Genomic DNA, 22,113 nt, shown 5'->3' with positions numbered 1-22,113 from the left:
TTCTAACAGAGATAAAAAAGTTTTTTTTTTCCTTTATGTAAATTGTTTTAGTTATATATGTTTTTTAACCTTTTCATAAATATTTTTAAAACACATTAAAACTAGTTTTAAGTCAGTGTTTCGATTGTCTACGTAAATTGATTTCGAATAATGGCAAATAAATGAGTGTAAGTGTTCTGCACTGTCAACATGGTATCACGTCAATTATTGGTGGTGGTGGTTTCGTTACTCACAGTTGTAGATTCAGACACGTTCTGTACGCACAGCATATTCCGAATAATATTACTCTGGTGGAATATTTCATCGGTAACTAAATTTAGGCCTTACTGTTTAATTGTTTTCTATGATTTATTTAAAATTGTCTACTTTTTTGTTTTAAGTTTTTTTTCTTTCCTTCGCAGTCCCCCTAGACTAGGGTGACCAAACGTCCCGTAAAAACGGGATTGTCCCGTTTTTTAACAATCGTACACGGGGTCCCGAAAAAGTCTCCCGGGACGCCTAAATGTCCCGTATTTACGTTGGGTTGATGATACACTTTTGCCGTGCCTCTTCTCGGGCCGTCTTCCCCTCTTCTCGACAGTTGAACTCTCCCATACCAGGCCAGAACAGCACTCTGCATTTTTGAAGATATGCCAGCATGTGTTTGCGATCCCTGCCCATAATGGTAATACTGAAAGAATCTTTTCGCTTATGAACATTCAATGGACGGATGAAAGGAACAAGATGGGAGTGGATACCCTTTCTGCGATCTTGCAGGTACTCTACAATTTAAAAATGGACTGTTCTAGTTTTTACAACTTTATATTGGAAAAGAAAGAGGTTTTAAAATTGGCTGGAACGAAAGAAAAATATCCCCAATTGAAATCCTAAAGATTTTTAACAAAACTTTGATTAACAATTTTAGTTATCTTGTTTAATTATGATTTGAAGTAAGTAATAAATAAGTATTCACTGCAAAACTGTTGTTTTTATTTACTATATGCCTCACAATTTAAATTAAATTACATATTCATAGTTAAATTGAAAAAGATTTATAGCTCTAAAATTAGCAAAAAGAGCATGTTTCAATGATTACGTCACGATGGAGGCCCCTCTGACTCTTTAGCTGGAGGGTATCGCCCCCAAACCCTCCTTGGATGTGTCCCGTTTTCTCAAGTTTATGATTTGGTCACCCTACCCTAGACCCATGGGCCCCGTTGCCATAGCAACGGTAGCACCGGCCATGTGGGGGCCCTGCGATCACGTGACCTCCAGCCAATCGGATGGCCAGAAAAATTCTCTCCGTCAATCAAAAGCTTGACGAACTCTTTAACTTAGTTGCGCCGGTCAACCGTCACAAAGAACACAGGTTTGTGGAGTTTTTATATTTGTTCGTTTAGGTTTAGATGTTCTGCACGATATTATTGTGGTTGTTGAAACTCATGTCCAAACAACTCGATCACGACTCGTGAACTTTTCCCGAAGAAATGCTAGTGCAATGCGTACAGGAACGACATGAAGAGCAAGCAACATAGATGTAAAACTTGAAGGGGACGCACCACAACGCCGAACGTACAATAACGCCGAAAACCATAACGCCGAATGCCAAATTTACTACAACCTTTGAATATATATCTAATATATAAAATTCTCGTGTCAAAGTTTTCGTTGCCATACTCCTCCGAAACGGCTTGACCGATTTTGATGAAATTTTTTGTGCTTATCCGGTATCTATGAGAATCGGCCAACATCTATTTTTCATCCCCCTAAATGTTAGGGGTAGTCCACCCCTAAATTTTTATTTTATTTCCAGTTTTTGGTAGGAAATCACCATGAAAACGGCTGTTGCTTTGTTTATACTTCATTCGTCTCTATGGCAACGACTATTTCATTGTTAGTGCAGTCCTCATTACCGTTGAAATTTTGCGGGTACTTTAAATATAAAAAATTGCCCTTTTTTTAAGTATATATATTTTACAGACTTGAAACGTCACAGTAATGTTCCGTATGTTACGCAGGATGACATTTTCCGAAAATTAGATCCCATGGGTGGTTAAAACCAGGCAACAGTGGGTAATTTGTCTGCATGAGAACAGGATTTTGCATTGTTCTTGCCTTCTGCGTCTCCATGGCAACGGACATCGCGCGGCAGTGGCGTACCCACAAGGAGGGGCATGTATAATGAGCGGCACAAGAGTGATCTGCCTGTAGACTGCCGTAGCGAAGTACGGGTACATCAGTTGTACGTTGCGTGCACGAGTCGGGAAACCATCGGTGCTATTCATTTTCTCTCCGGTACATTATACAGCATTGTAATATATTTTCACTGAATTCTTTTATTTACCGTTACTGTAAATGGGAGATGTGGCTTAATTTTTTTCCATTAGTATAGCCGTGCGAAGACGGGTCGGGCAGCTAGTACTGTATAGAAGTCGCGAGTGGATAGGATTTACTCTACGTTTTTCAGGAGCGTATGATGAGCAGCTTGGGAACTTCACCGCTGCAGTGCGCTGCCGTAACGCCTTGTATCGTCTTAGGTAGTTATTTGCACGTTAGAGCGCAGCACTGTCGCCCGCTGTCATTCCCCCTCACCCTCCACACAAGCGTCAGCGACAAAACCGGTTTGTTCATTCCCCTGATACCCTCCTTTACGGCTGCCATACAAACATCTGCAGGTTTCTACCCCGCACGCTGTACGGAAATAACATACCATTATAAAGTATTTGAAAACACACCAACGGGACGGTTGCTCCACGCGCCAAGCTTTGACCATCGAGATAAAATTCTAGGGAGCTAGGGAACAATATGTAAAGTCACAATTCGGTCACGATAGCGGAAGTCAGCAAGCTGACTGTTTGTTTACATTTTTTCATTGTACATTTTTACTCTTTCAGCCCATGTAGCAGATTTCGGAACTATTAAATATGCTATCATACGAAGTAGGAAGTTATTTTTTTTTACTTTAGTTTAGATAAGGTGTATATGGCAGTTCGTGACAACATTTATACAACCTTTGGCGTGTGACGTCGGTTGTCGCTTCCCGTTTCGTGCTGGCCGAGAATATGACGTAGTGACTGACTGCGGCGAATTTGTGTTATTTAATTGTTATTTTATTTTCTCGCCTGATCCGGCGTAAACAATCACGATAAATTAGCATGCATGTCTATGGTATTCTGGGAAACTGGTGTTTATTTATTTTTGGTATTTCGTTGATACATGAAAACGTTTGTGGGTGTTATTGACACAATAAATAGTGCATGGTAAATAAAATATCTACTAGTTGGAATTTTATGGTGTTTATAGCAAAAACACACCGTGAATATCAAAACAAAATCGCTGCGAATCACGTGAACTCTAAAGTTTCGTACGAGTTATTTTTTATGACACGTGCATCTCCAAACATCTTACGTTATTCTTTTAGTTGATTGTTATAAACAAATGGGTCATCCCTATTACTATGTCCAACAATTACAGAAACAACCAACAATACTGCGAATGAGTGATTTAGCAGCTGTAATTTGTCATATTTGAAGTAAACCACTATCAGAAAAATTAAAATATTAAATGTCAACGCCAGCGTAGAATATATTGCAAACCACCACGCACACGTACTACTCATACAAATATATTTAGTTGAAAAACAATGGTTCACTCATGTAGCGTCATCATACATATTATTGGTGTTTAAGTTTTTTCAGTCTACTATTTTCTATCACATTTGTATTGTTTCGTTTTGCATCACGTTCTTGTCTCGAGCTCCATTTCACCTGATGGAAAATACGGCAGCGCACCAGAGTCCGTAAAAGAAACTCTTTGTGATTGCCGCACGTGTCGAACCACATTGGGAACGCTGATTTTGTTTCTTTCCCAATGCATGCTTGCATTAAAGCAGAAAATCTTCTTTTGAAACAAATATTTAACATGTGACTGATTTATTTGGGGATCAGCTTCTGAAATATGTTCTTCATGGAGTGTCAAAGAACAAGGACTGGAAGCAGTCTCCTCTGTGTTGAAGCTTTGTTCAGTTAGTGGCGTGGATTTGCATGGTGTGAACATTCGAGGAACAGCAAAATAATTTAATGACTTCTTACGTTCATTTTTTAAATTGGTTCACTTCAAAATGATCAGCGCATATCACACGGTTTCTAGGTTTGTTGTCTGATAGTTACAGAAGTTTGTCGTTACCACTTTTCAAAATCCATTCAAGACATTAAAAAAAATTTGTCATTAGAACCTGTTTTTATCAATCAATATCAGTAATCACAGTGTACCTACTATGTCATTATTAAAATAACCTTCTCAAAATAATTACATTAAAATATGCGTACATTGAAGTAGCCTACATTACTGCTAAAAATATTATTCTGTCTCAACATTCAAGATTAAATATTACTTATGCGTAGTGTATTACTAGGTTGTGATGAAATCTTTCAGTAGGTTAGGAAAATAATCACATATTATTAAAACGAAAATAATTACACATTTACACGTTTGCAAGATTTTGGTGTTGAAAAATACATATATTGATGCGCCAAACGAAACAAGGAAAAAAAACCTATTTGTGTTGATATTTGAACCACGCCATTATTCTCATTTCATTTACACTAATAATGTAAATACTTTCAATTTATTATTGTTAATAATAAAAATCCTAAAAGGCAACATTAGCACAATCATTTTCCATTTTTACTACGGTCCTAACGTAATTATAATGACTGTTACGTGTTTTTGTGTATTAGTAAATTTGAAGGTAAGTCAACATAATGGGGAAAACGCCGCATTTTTACTACGGTCCTAACGTAATTATAATGACTGTTACGTGTTTTTGTGTATTAGTAAATTTGAAGGTAAGTCAACATAATGGGGAAAACGCCGAACAATATTTTATACCTATTTTCATGTTCGATAGGGCACACACTTAAGTGTTCGTTAAACTTGAGTGTCGCATAAACATTTGTGTTTCTTACATGTGTACGGTTGAAGGTAGAATTTTAATGTTTCAACCTTATACCTAATCGTGAATTTCAGCGTCACAAATTATTTACTTTGCGTTATTTGACGTAAATTACATTGTAAAAATTTACATACACCATACGGCAGGGTCATCATGCGTAACTCATAACAGTAGTGTCTACAAGTGTCGTTTTGTTTTATTTTGCAAGAATTTAATTTCCTATACATAATAACACACTTCACGTGGAGGTGAACGAGAATAAAATATGTTAATAATTCTATAACCTCACGGAAGCACGTGTGTCGTAGTAAAAACAAACCAATTTGACCCGCGGTACTGTTTCTCGTATTAAAACAACCAGTGTAATAACATTTCTTGCCCATTCTGAAATTTGTCATCGTTCCTCGAAAACTAAGAAAACCGCTTACAGAACGAATACACTCAACCGCATCGCACCCGAAACCAAAATCATTCATGCAGCTCACGGTCGTTCAACGGGAGTTTGTGCGTCACAAAACTGTAGGGATGAGAGATGGGGTAGAGGGTGGGTGGAGGACAACGCATGTTTGTGGGAGGGTGGGGAAGGGGTGTTTGAAGAGTTCGACACTTGTCCGCTAGGGACCACGACAAGTCGATGCCCTAGAGATGGTGACGATTGCGGCGGTGAATTAACCAACTACCTCAAACCGTATTAGAAATTTTAACCTGGGCTGACGACTTCTATACAGTATATATATTCAAAGCTACAACGCCGACAGCTAGAAAACTGCTGTGTACCACAACGCCGAAATACATTAACCCCGAAAAATGTCATTGCACGACTGCCACAAAGGTTAGGTTAGGTAAGGTTAGCACACAAATTCATTCAGTTGTTTTTCATTTTGCTCGTGTGCCCCCTCCCCTCCCCCTCCCCCCTCCCCACACCCCACACCCCACAGAAACATTTTTCGGCGTTACTGTATTTCGGCGTTGTGGTACACAGCAGTTTTCTAGCTGTCGGCGTTGCGGTCAATTTGGCATTCGGCGATGCGTATGGTATTCGGCGTTATTGTACGTTCGGCGTTATGGTAACGACCCAATCTTAAAAGGAAAAACCGTGGATTATAGGGAGCACTTAATTTTTGGGATGAAATGTTCTGACGGACGGATGAAGTCGTGTTGTGAATCGCGTGGCGTTGACGGGCGGAAGATTGACGGAAGGACAGGCGTCTGACAGAGGCGACGGGCTATTGTGATTCCGGCCTAACCCACTTTTCTTGGCCCCTGCTATCTGCAGTTAACACAGGGCGCGGCCGAGAATCGGCTGCCGGCGGCGTACTATATCGTGAGCCGACTTCTCCATCACTCACGATAACACTTTAAAAAAGAAAGAAAAAAACTCCCGAGAAGAGGAAATAAAAGACACAGCACATCTGGTCAGCCTTATTCTTTTCTTTTATTTTTTTCGTCCCCTCCCCCCCCCCCAACCCTTTTCGATCATCTGCCACCGAGAAACAAAATGAAAAGGAATTTTCATCGCCAGGTCACGAGTTCAGTGTAAGCTAAACGAGCCCCGGTGATGAAGCTGAGGTCATCGATTAAGAAGAACGAGTTATCGTGACTTCTTAACGCAAAAAGGAAGAATAAAAAGAGAGAGAGAGTGTGTGTTTCCGACGATGGAGACATGCTGACTGGCTGTTGGAAAAAAAGTCATCTCCCCGATACGCAATTCCGACGTATCCGAAGAGCAGATTTTCTGGAGTGGGGGGGGGGAGAGAAAAACAAAAGCTAGTATCCTCCCTTCCCCTTTTTTCTTCACCTCCCCCTTCTCAGCCCACACCCACCCGGGGTGTTTATAAAAGTTACGCGGGAAACATAACGTAACGTTAGTTCGTCGTACGGATCAAAAAAACCCGAACGCGCGCGGGAACGTTTCGTCGACACACGGGTCACGAGAAAAAGTCGTCATCGTGACGACGGCGAGGCTAAAGCTTCCGTACCACCGCCTCATCAAGCACCAGGTCAGGAAGAAAAAAGAAAAAAGGAAAATAAGCATCTCGTCCGCCAGCGACCACAAACGTTTCTTCCGGACAGCACGCGACTAGCGAACTACCAGGTGAGTCGCAGATGACATGGGCGTCGCAAGGATATATTTTTTGTGGGGGACTTCAATTGATTTAGTTGTTGAGGAATATCCATCCCCCGGGGGAAAAAAGCGGGGGCCGGGAAAATTTGGGGTTTGAAGGTGCAAAAAGGTGGATTTTAGGCATTTTTCTTTCCTAAATATTCTAATTATAGTTGGTTGCAATATATAATTTATTTTTTCTAAAAAATAATTTCAGAGAACAAATTTGTAAAAACACAGTTAACATATCTGTATTTGGTATCGGACCTGATTTTGATTTTACACGAAGATCGAATTAAAAAGTGCTCACATTACTACGATTGGACTAAATACACCATGCGCAACATATGGGTTATATCACAAAAATCATATTTTTAATATAACTACGAAACTAAATATATTATTGGAGGGGACGAAATTGAAAACTTTTATTATTGGGGGGCTGGGGCGTGTCCCCCCCTCCCCCGTCCCCCCCGGTTGCGACGCCCATGGCAGATACAACAGAAAACAATATTTAGATACAGCTTCACAGCGTGTGCACGAAAATTTGTAACGGAATTTCCCCGACCGAAATTCCAAATTTTTCCCTGACGTGAATTCAAAATTTTCCTGACAAAATTTTTTTTTTTTTATGTGTAACATCTTAGCTCTAGATATGCGGCATTTGTTGGAAGTAATTTCGTGATCGCGACGTAATCAAGGAACGAAAACGTGTAACAACCACGGTATCCGCCATTTTGGCGGATAGCGCGAGACAAAGTTCACAAATAAAAAGGGGGTTCGTTTTGGCATTAATTGTTTAATGAACTTTAATAATATAGGCAGTATTTTAGTAAGATTCCTTGTTTGGCTTAAAAATATTTGTTATGTTTATGGTAACGGCGTTATATTTTGTTGTTAACAACATTTATTTAATAGCGTAAGCGAAATTTCGTTGTCACTTTGTTGACACTACAAAATCGTTTTGTTGCCCCCCAAGCATGAATGATTCGCAAATTTTTTTTGGGCTGGTCAAAACAGAATTTTTTTTTTTGCAACTATGAAGCTGATTAATATTGTGTGTGGAGTTTTTTTTTTCCTAACTATAAAATCAAATTTTCATTCTTAGAATTTTACGTGACATTTAGTCTTATGTGGAGATCAAAGATAAATATTATACTAAAAAAACGCCCGTAATGTAAAATAATTTTGTACTAGTGAGATTTTTTTTATTAAAGTAACCTCTAATGTAGCTAATATTCAGGGGGAGGGGGAGGGGAACATATTCATAATTGGAACTACTTCAGACTTCTTAAAAGTTTTTTTTTTTTTTTACATTTTTAAGGCCTAATGAAAACATACTGCATACTACCAGCTTACGTTTTTAGCCACAAAAATTTTTTACTGCCCAAGCATGAAAACTGGCAGGTTAAATGCGTACTTGAAAAACACTTGGCGGCAGCCGAAAAATGTTTTCAAGAGAATTTTCACCCTTTACATCAGTCACTAAGTAGGAACAAAAATTGAAATTAGAATGTCCCAGAAAGTTCTGGACCTTCGAAGAGACTTCCGGTTCCAGTTTGACAGGAAGTGTCTGGCTTTGTCCGAGCGAACCGACGTTAACTCCGGCTAGTTTTTTTGTAATAAAATTTAAGTTTATAATAAATAAATGTCTTGGACTGCATCATATTCTGCAAGGCTTTGCAGGATCTCATTTACGAAAAGGTAAAAGAGTTGTACAATACCAACCATGTTTATACCGATGTTTACTGAATTTGAAATTCCAAACAAGGATGTGAAATACATTTAATAATATATATCGATTAAATTACATCCAGAATAGTTTCTGGTATTCTTGTAAAGAAACAAAAATTGAATCTTATCATCTACTTTACTCAAAGAATCAAAATTTGACAGTTACTTTGAGTCATAACTTCACATTTATGCAACAAATACTAAATTTAATATAAATTAGATGATCGACTGGCCATGAGATAAACGCCATTTTCTTTAAAGTTTAAACACAACACACGCCATACCAAAGGACAATAAATATAAATTACTTTTTTTAAACATATTTTAACATATTTTAATCTGTCGCACGTTTTAATTCATCAAACACAGAACTACAGAAAAAAAATATAGAGAAACTGAAGTGTACAATAATTATAATTAAGTAAGTAAATGAACGTGTTTGAGAATAATTATAAATATATGAAAAACATCAACAAAACCATAAACATACTCATTACAAATATATGGTTAGTTATTTTTTATCTCACAATAATATTACAAATTTATTTAAACAATAGGTCATGATTATTTTTTATATTTTTACAAGTGTTTGGTAGTGTATATGTATTATTACAAACAAAATAGTAGAACTGTAAAAATTGATGGTACATTAATAAAAGAGTCACTTTTTTACTAGACAAACGAGTGAACTTAAAAACTATATTTGTTTAAAAAAAAGGGATAAAAATCACATGTAAAAAACATATAAAATTTTAAAAATTACCCCCTATATAACCCAAAATGACTGCGTCGAGGGGTAGACACAAATCCCGAGTGCCAGGTTTTTCCCGGGGTGTGGAGGCCTCGATCGCCGGGAGATTTTTCCAGTGCCCCGGTATAATATTTCAAACTCTCAAATGACTGTGGCGAGGGGCAGACACAAAGTCCGAGCGCCAGGTTTTTCCCGGGGAGTGGAGGCCTCGATCGCCGGGAGATTTCTCTTGTCTCGGGGTATAAAATTTTTTAACTCCCAGGTGGCTGTCTCGAGGAGAAGACACAAAGTCCGAGTGCCAGGATTTTCCCGGGCTGTCGAGGCCTCGATCGCCGAGAGATTTTTCTTGTCTCTGAAACTATAATGGTTAAATATTCCAGTACATTTAAATTGTATACATGGTTCACTTGAACGAAAATTTTTGAGCAAATAAATTTATTTCACAGCAATTTATATTTATTGCATTTTACTTTTGTACGCTCGTATTTAACTTTTTTTTGTTGTGAATAACATAATTTACTGCCTAAGTGAAGTATTCGCCTCTAGCCAACAAACTAAAAATAATAACAATAATTGGTTACGCGTTAATTTAAACTCCTTACGGCAGAATTTTATAAAAACGATCAAACGGTAATTAGTTAACGGTTTCCAACATCACGAGTTATCTATTATAAAGACTCAGGCTTTAAAATATAAAAATATGACTTTTTACTTTAAATTTTTCTTTCATGATAAATTTTTCTGTAGTTATTGGGGTTAGGTGTAAATTAAAGTGTCATAAATTCGTCAATATCAAATGCATTCGATCAGTATTTTTGTTTTGCACATTGCCAAATTTTGAACAAACATTTAACTATTATCAGCTACGTAGTTATAAACTACTAAATCAGTTTTCAATCTACTTATACATAAAAAAACTGCATCGGACCAAAATTTATCAAATACTTGCTTTTGAATTTATTGTATTTAAGGCGTGCATTATGCGAATTCTACAAAGAAAATGGCTCATTTTCGTTGAAAACTTCACTGAAAATAATTAACAGATCGAAGTTCATATCACGTATTTGACTGCACATGGGCGCTACACGATTTAACACGATTTTATATAAAAACATAATAAAAAAGTGGCTGACGGGAAAGATGTCAAAGCGACGTAAAAGTGCATTCGTGCGTAATAAATAAATAAATAAATAAATAAATAAATATTATTGACCGATATAAAAATTTAACAAACAGTTTTATTTTGTCTTCCTAGTTGGTAAGAAAAAATATACAACCCTTGATTGCTTGTGACGAAGCGGCAAACGAATTACGATATTCTGCGGTTTATGTTCAATCATTTCAGGATGAAAACCCTTCTAACATTAAGAAATGAACATCAACAAAAATTACTAACAATTTACCAAATTCGCAAATAACAGTCTTTTGAATCAAAACTACTTCCTTCAAAACAGCAAACACTGTAAGCATTTTTACCTTGTTCCGCTAAACATGAAAACATCCACCCTCCCTCCCCCGACCCTAACAACTGTAAAATTAATGTAGCGGTAGAAACTGGGAATTGTAAGACTTCAAAAAAAGTTTTGAAAGTTTGGAGTCGAGCGGAACGCCGTAAGCAATATTTTGCTGCTTAACTCTGTAACACGCGAAAGCATTCAAAACATTTTTTTTTTCCTCCCTTTCGAAAATAACGTCGAATAACCTTGCCTTATTGACACCAACCTTACGGGAAAAAATAGTAGTTATATAATTATTTTCCCTGAAAATTCTTAAGAAAACCAATTACACAAAATGGCTAGCGATCATAATAAATAGACTTTGAAATAATTTTCTTTAATTTTTTTGTTAAGTGACTCATATTGAAACTATCACCATGCTATCTTTAAAAATTGTGTCTTATTCCATGTAGATTCCAAATAAAAAAATGAAAACTAATTTTAACCATTTCCTAATATCTTAAGGGAAAGAGATATTAAACCAAAGACGACGCCAATTAGTTTAAGTAGTTACTTTTTGCAGTAAAAATATTTAAAATTTAGTATTTTTAATTTTCTTTTACAAAACCGATATTGTGCATTAAATATTTTCAAAAAACCATAACAAAGTATGACAATTTTTTTTACAATTGTAATAATTCCCAAAAAAAAATTCAATACTCGACGCCATTTCCTTAAAAAAAAAGGGGGGGGAAGGGCTATTTTTAGCAGCACGTAGCCACTGACTTGAGACTTCCCCCTCAATTATATACTACTAGCTGAAGTAGGAACACCACTATCGAGTTTCAAGTCTGTACGACATACACTTGAAAAACAGAGGAAAGTTTTGGTTTTAAAGTCCCACTGATTGCACAATCTCGGTGCATCAAGGCTACGCCTCAGCGAAATCGGGACGCCAATCACAACCTCAATTTTGTGGGAAGGCAGGTAACCCCTAGGCAAGACGTGACGGACACTGCAAACGATAGCGCCTTACAAATTCAAGACAACGCATTCTATTGAAGAAGTTCCAAATTAAACTGTTATTACTGCCTTTAGATCGCTAGCAGCCTCAAGCTTCGCTAAGCGGATGGGTTTCGCCAAGTATAAAGATATATATTACCGGACCTTACTAAATGACTGTGAGGCGGACATAGAGAAATGGCACAAACTCACTGTCTGTGTGTCTATAACCTACTTCTTATGAATCCTACTAATATTATAAACGCGAAAGTTTGTAAGTATGTATGGATGGATGTTTGTTACTCTTTCACGTAAAAACTACTGAATGGATTTGAATGAAATTTGGCCTACAGCTAGCTTATAACCTGGATTAACACATAGACCCCATATTAATATGAAATTCCATCCCTAAGGGAGTGAAAAAGTGATAATTTCATTTTATAACAGAAAAAAACATAGGTCATAGACATACAAATAGTGAGTGAGTGTCATTTCTCTATGTCTGACACACTATCATACACATAGTAAGGTCTGGCAAATTAATATTTTTCTCCTTGGTGAGACCAGTCCGCTTAGTGGAGCTCGCAGCGGCTAGCAAAATAAAGGCGCTAATAACAGTTTTGTTCGTAACTTCGTCAATAGATAGAGTTGCCTTGAATTTTAAACGCACCATCGTTTGATGCGTTTGTCATGTCTTTAATTTTCGTTTGTTTGTGCCGTATGCGTTCCTATACCATTCATCCGATTGCGATGAAATTTTGGTGATTTGTTAAGCGCATGCCCATGAAGGTTACTGAAATGGTATAACTATTTTTCAATAGTTGGAGCACGAATCGTGCAAAAAAAAAAAGTGTTTATTTTATATAGCGGCACTTCGTCTGTTTTTGTTGTATAAGTGCGCACGCATGACACAATTTATTTAAATATAAAAAAGAGACAGAGATAGAGTGATATATATATAGACAGAGAGAGAATGAGATAGAGACGGAGAGATAAGTTGAGATAGAGCGAGGTATAGAGAATGAAATGGGTTAGATAAAGAGATATGCCTATAGATGTATAGAGCTATATAGAGACATATATAAAAGATATAGAGATAGTGGGAAGTATATATGTAGATATGAAGAGACAAATAGAGATAGAGAGATACATAGATGTATATAGATGTAGCTAGAGATAAATATATATAGAGAGATGGATAGATGATTTGTATATGTGGAACTACTTCAAACATATTACAAAACCAAACTGAATGAGGCATTGCAATGCAGGCCGAGCATTAGCTAGATAATGGAATCTTTTTAATATTAGTAATCTCTTATTTTTCATCTTTTTTTCTATATTGCTTTATAAAATCTAAATTACATACAGACCAGGTAAATAACTATAAACAGGCAGAACAACGTCTGTCGGGATCTGAAAGTGATATAAATTAATTTTCACACTTGACATTCAAATAAAGAAGACAATTACTAACTAAACCCTGTGTTCAGCCCGGGCAACGCCGGGTATTGCAGCTAGTTTCTATCATAAAATTGAATTTACCCATTTTTCACTCCCTTAGCGATGGAATTTCTTAACAATATGTAGTCTCTATCACTCTCCGGCCCATAAACTATCTATATGTATGAATTCATGTCGATCCGTTGCTCAGCTGCTGCGTGAAAAGACAAACAGACAAACACACTTGCGCATTTATAATATTAATAATATATGTAATATATGGTATTAATAATAGGGATAGGGATGTTACACAGAAGCCAAGTTTTAAAAATTAAAAATCAGAAAATAGTTATTACCAACAGACAGCTGAAACCAAGATGCCAAAATTTTGGTTTATAAATATTCCCTTTTAAAAAATTATCAACAGCGATGATTCTAGATTTCCAACAGCGAAACTTAAAACTCAAAGAATGGAATCTTAAAAATATTTTATTAATAATTCACAGTAACGCAATTATGCAAACGCTATAAATGTACTCTGAATTATATCGACATGTAAAATTTAATGATACAATCAAAAACTCTTTAAATGTTTTTCAATCTTAAAAATCTATTATCAACAATTTTGTTTAGTCACTGAATTTATTGTAGCACCAAATATCAGCAGTTTATTGTTTTTGACCCGTAATTTTGGCGTTTATTGATCACCTCTCCCCTCCTCAAATAAGGGCCAAAGTAAATGTTTGCTCATCATGCGATATATAAACTTATCACCCTTATTATATTTTTAATTTAATTATTTCACAGGTGCCTCATATATAGTAGACAGCGTAGTCAAGGATAACACGTAAACGGTAAAATACGGAAAATTAGGGGGGGGGGGGGAGGATAAATTGGTCATGTTCTGTTTCGAGAAAAATACATGGTAAAAAACCTTATCCGTATTGTCAGATTCTGTTCACATAGTAATAAGTGAAGTCATAAATGTGATATAGGAAGGTCACTGGTCTCCAAAGGAATCTTTTGTAAAATAAAAGAACTTTTTTTTCTGTGTACTACCTTTGAATATATATACTGTATAGAAGTCGCCAGCCCAGGTTAAAATATCTAATACGGTTTTGAGGTAGTTGGTTAATTCACCGCCGCAATCGCCACCATCTCTAGGGCATCGACTGGTGGTGGTCCCTAGCGGACAAGTGTCGAACTCTTCAAACACCCCTTCCCCCTCCCGTTGAACGAACTTGAGCTGCAGGGAATGATAGGTAAGGGGTGCGGGGAATGCCAGCGGGCGACAGAGCTGCGCTCTAACGTGTAAATAACAACTAAGACGATACAGGGCGTTACGGCAGCGCACTGCAGCGGTGAAGTTCCCAAGCTGCTCATCATACGCTTCTGAAAAACGTAGAGTAAATCCTATCCACTCGCGACTTCTATACAGTATATATATTCAAAGGTACTACTACATGGGATTTGCAAACCGCAGGAGAGGTGACATGTGACACCTGTCAGTCATGACAGCCTTGTGTATACCAAGCGCGGCTCCAGAAGGGGGGCGGTGGGGGCGATAGCCCTTCCCGAGACCAATTTTATTGATAAGTGTATATTTATGTTTACTTAAATATTTAATTTCATATGTTAAACTTTTATCTCATCAAAAGTTGCATGGAGCTACTAAGGTTCTGTATTTGAAACCTGTAATTTGTAAATAATATTCCAAGGCCAATATGTGACCACTTTCATTTTTTGCAACTATGACTATTCTTTGTGCGATAGCCCCTCCCGAAAAGTCATTCTGAAGCCGCCATTGGTGTATACCCGGACGGACCACCCACTGGCCACGCCCACGCTTAAAGTAAACAATACGATAGTTGCAGTGTTGTGTTCGCACATGAAACGTTCAAAAAACAAAGTCACCGAGCCGTTGGAACATAAATCACACCGAGAAGACTTCTTTCTCGCACTTTCCGCCAATAACACACATAAACACAAAATAAAAACGCAAGTGAAAGAAGTCAAAGGTCGCCAGAGAATTAACCCCACGCTATCAGCGTTTACGACCCGCCCCCACCCCCCTTCGCGGGAGGCGGATTCCATATCGACACGTGTTCCACATCAACAATCGACAGACTATACACTTTCCGAGCTGTAAGGATCGCTAAATGGATGTTTCGCTAACAAGATGTGCGATAGCAAGGTCAGTGATTTTCCATCGATCACCAGCTAAAAATAAATGAAACAGAAAAAAAAATTACACCCACTCGTCCGTTCTTCCGTCGCGAAGAGCTGGCGGCACTGGAGCGATGGATGCGACGCGAATAACGGTTTTCAAAACCGATCATGACGTCAGCGCGACAGACGACACAACTGGACAAGAGATATCTCAGTTCTCGGTATACGGCATTTGGCGGTAGTAATTTCGTGAATGGAACGGAAGTCGCATTGAACGGAAATGTGTAACCACGGCGCTGCCATCTGTGGCGGATGGCGCGAACCAAAGTTCACAAAGCCAAAGGGAAAATTTATAGTAATAACTATTTAGTGAATTTTTTACCAGGTTGCGCAGTATATTAATACAATTCCTTGTCGAGAATCCGGTACAAAGTCGGGGTTTAGTATTTTTTGAAGTATTTTTTTCGCTTTTATAGAAGCAGTTTCATTATATGGTTTTAAAATTTCGGTCTTATAATAAAACCAATCAATAGTTGCCGTAGCTGCACCGACATATAATACTAGCGGCGGGTGCGGAAACTACGTTGCGATGTTGTTAAGTGTACCGAGCGCAGAGCAGGGACCCATTTCACAAGAAGTAAAAGTTTGTCTCAACAAGTTGAATTTTACATGTTTGTAAAAAGATCTATTTACAAGTGCTTCAAAAAAAATCCTCATGAAAATTTGTAATAACAAGAAAGTTTTGATTTTACAAGTGATCCACTACACTGCACTACAAAAAACCACAGATTATTAATGATTTTAGCTTACAAATTTGTTGAAATACTTTTTTTTAATGTTGTTTTTCTAAATCTATAAGTTTACTAGTAATCCTCCCAAAAATAAGTTGTGGCATAGTTCTTCCCCTAAATCAATTAAATAAAAAGTATAGATGAAGTAGAATCATAAACAATAAAACCGGTTCATAAGACGATTCTTAAATAAGGTAAGGCTACTATATCTTGTTAGTTTCAAGTGTTTGCTGTGCCAAGTAACATTTTGGAAATCGAAATGGATGCTACTAGTACAACTAAGTATTATATATATATACATACACAGATAGTTTTACATTTGTACATTTACATGAAAACAACTGTATCACTACAAAATAGTGTTTCCAGAAATACTGGGTTCGGATTCTTACCCGGGCATTATTTATGCTTTGTGTTGTCCCAATACCTACAATTGTTAAAAGTTTTTTGGAAACCGTTCCCTGAAATGCTTTCCAGTATTAACTACGCATATTAATAAAAATGATACAACAAAACAAATTCAAATTGTTGAATATTCGATCATCTTTCCGTGGTTTAAAAAAAAAATGCTTGAACGAAACATTCATTAACATATAAATTTAAGCGTCAATTTCCGTAAGAAATACTCAGTATTATCTCGAAGAACGTATTTCATATATGTAAAAATAGGCATAGCCATTTGTGGTACAATGTTACAATATTTTTCTTTTAGTATTACAAACTATTTTTTTTTTTGGCAAATGGTTTCCAAGAGAATATTTTGTAAAAGTACAGAATATTATTTTTCTTTCTATGTGTTACTACTGATAACTGTCAAAGTACGGGTCAAGCAACATGAGACACGCTTTAAAAAACACTAAAATCGCAATCACAATTGGTAGTGAATATATTATATTATTTCCCAAAACTAATACATCTTGATCCTTTAACCGAAGTGACTCTTTAACATCAGTTAAGTGTCTTCTTCACACTGCTCATCTTTATTAAACTGGCACCGAAATAAGAGAAAGCAGCCCCAATGGCTGGTAAAAAAAGATGGGGCTCCCAAAACGATTTTGTAGTAAAAAAAAAGAAGTCTTAATCAGTCTCTGGCTTGTTTAATACCCGTGGCCGTCAATACTGATTGACAACCTTCCTAACTTAACAACGTACTGCTGCAAAGGCGCGCTTCGAGGACTCCTCTCAGGATGGTGTTTTTTTTTTTTTCTTTCTTTCCGCGCGGGCTGCGAAGGTAATCTCTGCGCGGCGAAAGACGCAGTCGATCAATCGACCATTGCCGATTAATCGATTGCTTCCCGCAAGCGCCGCGCACCATCTACTAGGGAATCCTACGATTTAATTACCTTACCCCGTCACCCAGTTTTCTTTTACTAACCTAACTAAAAACGAGGCGTATTTGTACAACGGTTCCGGGATAGAGAAGAACCTAGGTGGCTATACGCTCTACTCATGCTGGGTTTACGACATATATGCGAGGAATCATGCATCATGTGCTAGGAGGGGATTGGCCAGACGTGGCAGCGATTGGCGCCATGACTAACTCCTCCCCGTTACTAACTACCTGTCATTGAAACTAGCTTCAAACTCTATGCAGGTAAAACCTGCGCAGACATAGGGCAAATCTGGGCACAGACATGAGGGATGTTAGGGCATGTAGGTATTAATTGCGTAGGAGTGTATCGGATACAGAGGATGGTTTGGATTAAGAGTTGGACACCCCTCTATCCTAGGGGCTGTACCGAACATATCCGAAGTTCGCAGAAAGCCCGTGCAATTTTGCGATCGCAATGAAAAAAAAAAATATCACACGATTTTGCGATACATCAAATCAAGCTTTCATTTTATTTACGTTCACTCAGACCAAGGGGGAAAAAAAGTGTAATTTCTGCGAGAACTTTACCTAAGCTATCGTTCACTTTTACAATAACAAAAAATTCCGAAGATCCATGAACGCAAGCGTCTGACTACATGTCAATGAATCTTAGGTTTCTATTCTGCATGAAAAAAAATGTTTGCGGCTATGATTGAACAGATTTTTTTTGCCAGTGGAATTTACAAAATCTGTATCAATATACAAGCAGCTAATGCAATGCTATAACTACAAAATCTGAATTACATTTTGTATGTGCACGTTACAATGAAATAAGTGTTTATTGATTCCTTACTGGTGCATTTAAATATTGTATAAAATACGTTTCTCTTTTCCCAGTGATATATGTAAACCAACGAACGTAATCATGTCATATTTTGACAGTTCTGAGGTAAAATTGTAAACTTCATGCACAATGCACAGATGTAAAACATAAATCTATATGATAATTTTTAGTAAACGGTCCAAACCACAGCTCCTTCAGTCGAATGAAAACTACGCCCCTCGATTAGGAATGCTATACGTTATCCGGCCTTCGTCGTAGTAGTGTAGTTTGGTAGGTTCTGCCCTATTGCATTTCTCATAGGCCTTGCAAATAATGGGCTTGAGGCTTTGCTTTCGTGTGGCTTCGGCCTTTATCGGGCGTGTCCGCCGCCCGATATCTATGATCGGGTACGATTTTTTCAGATACCTTCACACTGATTTCTCTATACGTCGGTAGTTCCTCTACAACTGTTATCATCATAGTACCAATTCAGTATTCAACACAAAATTATTAATTTTAAAAAAATTTATTAAAATTATTTAAAAAACAAGGAAAATACATACGAACGTTCTCCAGTGCTTTTTTCGAGGAGCGAAAACATCACTGTCGCCTAAACACCCGTGGCAGAAACTATTGTAAACTACACCCAAGTGACCTGCAATTATGACTTGAAGAGCTATCTGTTGTCCACATTCGGAATTTTTGAGGGTAACTGAGGCGAGGTTCTTCGTAATTACCCACGGCGAATTAACGCACCGCATTTACAACCGAGCGAAGAATACAACAAGCCAAGCTCCGCGTAAACACTTGAGACTTAACTTCGGAGCTCAATCTGTTCCGAAATACCACAAGTCCCGAAAAAAAAAAAAAAATATATATATATATATTCCATGGCACGCAAACATGATACACGTGGGCGCTTCTTCTGAACGGAATGTGCACGTCCATTACTAATTCAGCTCTAACCAGAGGATATCTACGTATCACGGTTGCTTTCAGTGAAAAACTGGTCGTTGAAGAATGTCCGCACACAGCCTGGTGTATCAAAATACAGCGTGTCCATAAAATAATGTCCACGTTATAAAAATTAATAGAATCAACTGTAAGCGTTGTAGAATGCTGTTTCAGGGTCACAGTTAAAGAGTAACTCGAACAGTTTTAGATGAGCGCATGCGCGAGTTCTGCTTTGTTGTTTTCTCGCTTGCAGCGCGAAAGAAGCAGAGGGTGACCTGTAACAGGGCCGGATTTAGGGGAGGGCAACCGGGGCGAAAGCCCCAGGGCCTCCACAAACGGAAGGTTCCGTTCATTAACACTAAAATTTAATTTCATACAATTCTTGTCTCCGATTATATTTATGTATGTTTGTTTTTTTAAATACTAAGAGAATCTACTTGATTTCACAGTAAATTATTTATTGGAAAACTCGACTAAAAAAAATTGTTCATTTTATTTGGAAAATAATTTGGGGCCAGGAGGCCTCCGCTCCTCTGTTTCCCCGAGGCCTCCAGACCTCTAAATCCGGCCTTGACCTGTAAACTTTATTTGGCAACAAGATCGAGCCCCTCCCCATTGGAATCTCTGAGGTTGAACGTCATAATGGTCGAGGCGACAGAGCTCTTTTTCGCTGCCCTCCACTTTCACGTGACATGACGCCATGTGATTTTTTTTTCTCTGGAGCTTTATAAAAGATCGTATCTACGTTCCAAAGCTACCTAATGATTTTCCAGAGTAAGAGACAGAATTGAAAAGGCGATTACTTCATTGATCCGGACGTGTTAACCAAAGTGTAGTAAGAATTGTACTTTAGGTTGGATGTGTGCCGTATAACTGAAGGTGCACATACTGCAAATTTGTAAAAAAAAAAATTGTTTCAGTTTACATTCAATTTGATGTATGATTTATTGCAAATAGACTAAATTAAACTGTTAAAATACACCATTGAAACTAAAACATTATTTTATGAACACTCTGTAGAAGTACATTTTCGATATCATTTGTTTGTGCCCAAGAGATTATTCGCGATGTAAATAAGAAATATTTAATCTGTAATTGGTCCAAGTGAATCAATTCGCGGTAATAAAATACACGGAAAAATTGTGAACAGCAGTTGGTTGATTTAACTACTATCATCAAACTTCAACTGAAAGGAGGGTCACAACCCCCTGAAAGGCCATAAGGATGCATGAAAGAACACGAGCGCACTGCCTTACATCAAAGTCAGCATATCAATTGGGCAGTAAAGTCTAGCTTCGCTATGGAAAATCAAGATACTTCATCGTTTGGCTTCAGACTGGAAGACAGCAGCTCAATGCAGGAGTGAGCCACTCCATATTCTATAACTGTCAAATACATAATGTAAAAATATTTTTAAACTGCGGAAGCTACCCGTAATTTACATGAACATGGGCTTTGAAACCGGAAGATTTCTTCTCGCATATGAAATGTATGTCAAGTTTCAGCAAGAATACTATGATCGCGGACAGTCACTGATACTGAGTCTAGTTAAATAATAACGGATTTTCAAGATGGCGCCCAAATTTTAAGAAGGCGGACGCCACTGTAATAAATGATTACTGCACTCTAGCAGATAAAAATTAAACTAACATGTCGCCAGTCCACTTTAGCAGGCGAAAACAATATGACGGCTTCCAGCAGATTAAAACAAGATGGCGGACCTGATGTCATACTATCTGGCGATATATATACCTAGGCATTAGTGGTGGGAGTTCAGTCTACCAATAGCCACCATGGGAGAAGGATCGGTCCCCATTTTTGTTTTTTCCTTTACCGGTTTCGAACCGAGGACTCAGAACTCCATGATGTAACTCCTGTATTAATTCAAATTGTATTACTTTATAAAATTAATTTTTACTAAACTAAAAAAATTTTCCGACTTTTCTAATAGTAAATATGGATTTTCAAGATGGCGTCCAGAACGAAAATTCCAACAGTGACATCATAATTCAAAATGGAGGAAATAAATAGAAAACAAAATGGCAGAAAACAAAATGGTGGACTCCAAGATGGCGGATCCACGATGGTGGCCGGGGGTTAAGGTCAAAGGTCATCCAATATGGCCGCCATGACATAATCCAAGATGGCGGATCAACTCCATTGCTCCACACACTGAACTCTCTGCTCTACTTAGTAAAAATATATTTTTGTGATGCGAGGATACGCAATAAGTAACAATTGCCCTTCTGGCGTCCTGCGTTCCTTGTGTTTCGTCGCTTCGCACACTCACCGCCGTCCGTGCCCTTGGTGAACATCTTCTCGACGACGGCCGTCTTGGCCGTGTAGCTGCTCACATTCTCCACGTCCATGCACAGCTTGCGGAACTCGCGGAAAGAGTTGTCCTTGTGGTCGCGGCCCCCGCCGCCGCCTTTGCCGTTCTTCAGCGGCGCTCCCGCCTTCTGGGACCCTTCCCCAGAGGCCTGTTTCCCCGCCTTGGACCCGGCCTTGGGATCGCCAGACGCCTCCTCTTTCCTCTTCTTGGGAGACTGCGTGTCTGGCAGCGCAAAACAAGCACACCCATACATTACATGTGAAGCAAACTTGGAAGACTGTGTGTCTGGCAGCGCAAAGCTAACACACCCATACATTATATATGAAGCA

General features: G+C 37.9%; 2 protein-coding genes across 4 annotated transcripts in view; one reads left to right on the top strand and one right to left on the bottom strand.

The window, feature by feature from the left end:
* The window catches only part of LOC134539682 (DNA ligase 3), a 454,246-nt gene that overhangs the window by 134,081 nt on the left and 298,052 nt on the right, over positions 1–22,113 (bottom strand). For both annotated transcript variants that reach the window (XM_063381877.1, XM_063381878.1), the window contains one exon: positions 21,743–22,006. In XM_063381877.1, the coding sequence (XP_063237947.1) occupies positions 21,743–22,006 (264 nt within the window). The remainder of the gene's footprint in view (positions 1–21,742; positions 22,007–22,113) is intronic.
* The window catches only part of LOC134539683 (uncharacterized), a 71,516-nt gene continuing 56,193 nt past the window's right edge, over positions 6,791–22,113 (top strand). The window contains exon 1 of one of the 2 annotated variants that reach the window (XM_063381879.1): positions 6,791–7,028. The gene's annotated coding sequence lies outside the window, so the exon portion shown is untranslated. The remainder of the gene's footprint in view (positions 7,029–22,113) is intronic. The other variant, XM_063381880.1, reaches the window with a different exon arrangement.

This window comes from Bacillus rossius, chromosome 15 (assembly GCF_032445375.1).
Source record: "Bacillus rossius redtenbacheri isolate Brsri chromosome 15, Brsri_v3, whole genome shotgun sequence".
Taxonomy (NCBI): Eukaryota; Metazoa; Arthropoda; class Insecta; order Phasmatodea; family Bacillidae; genus Bacillus; species Bacillus rossius.
The sequence above is the reverse complement of the archived record's forward strand: the minus strand, read 5'-3'. Positions and strand labels throughout refer to the sequence as shown.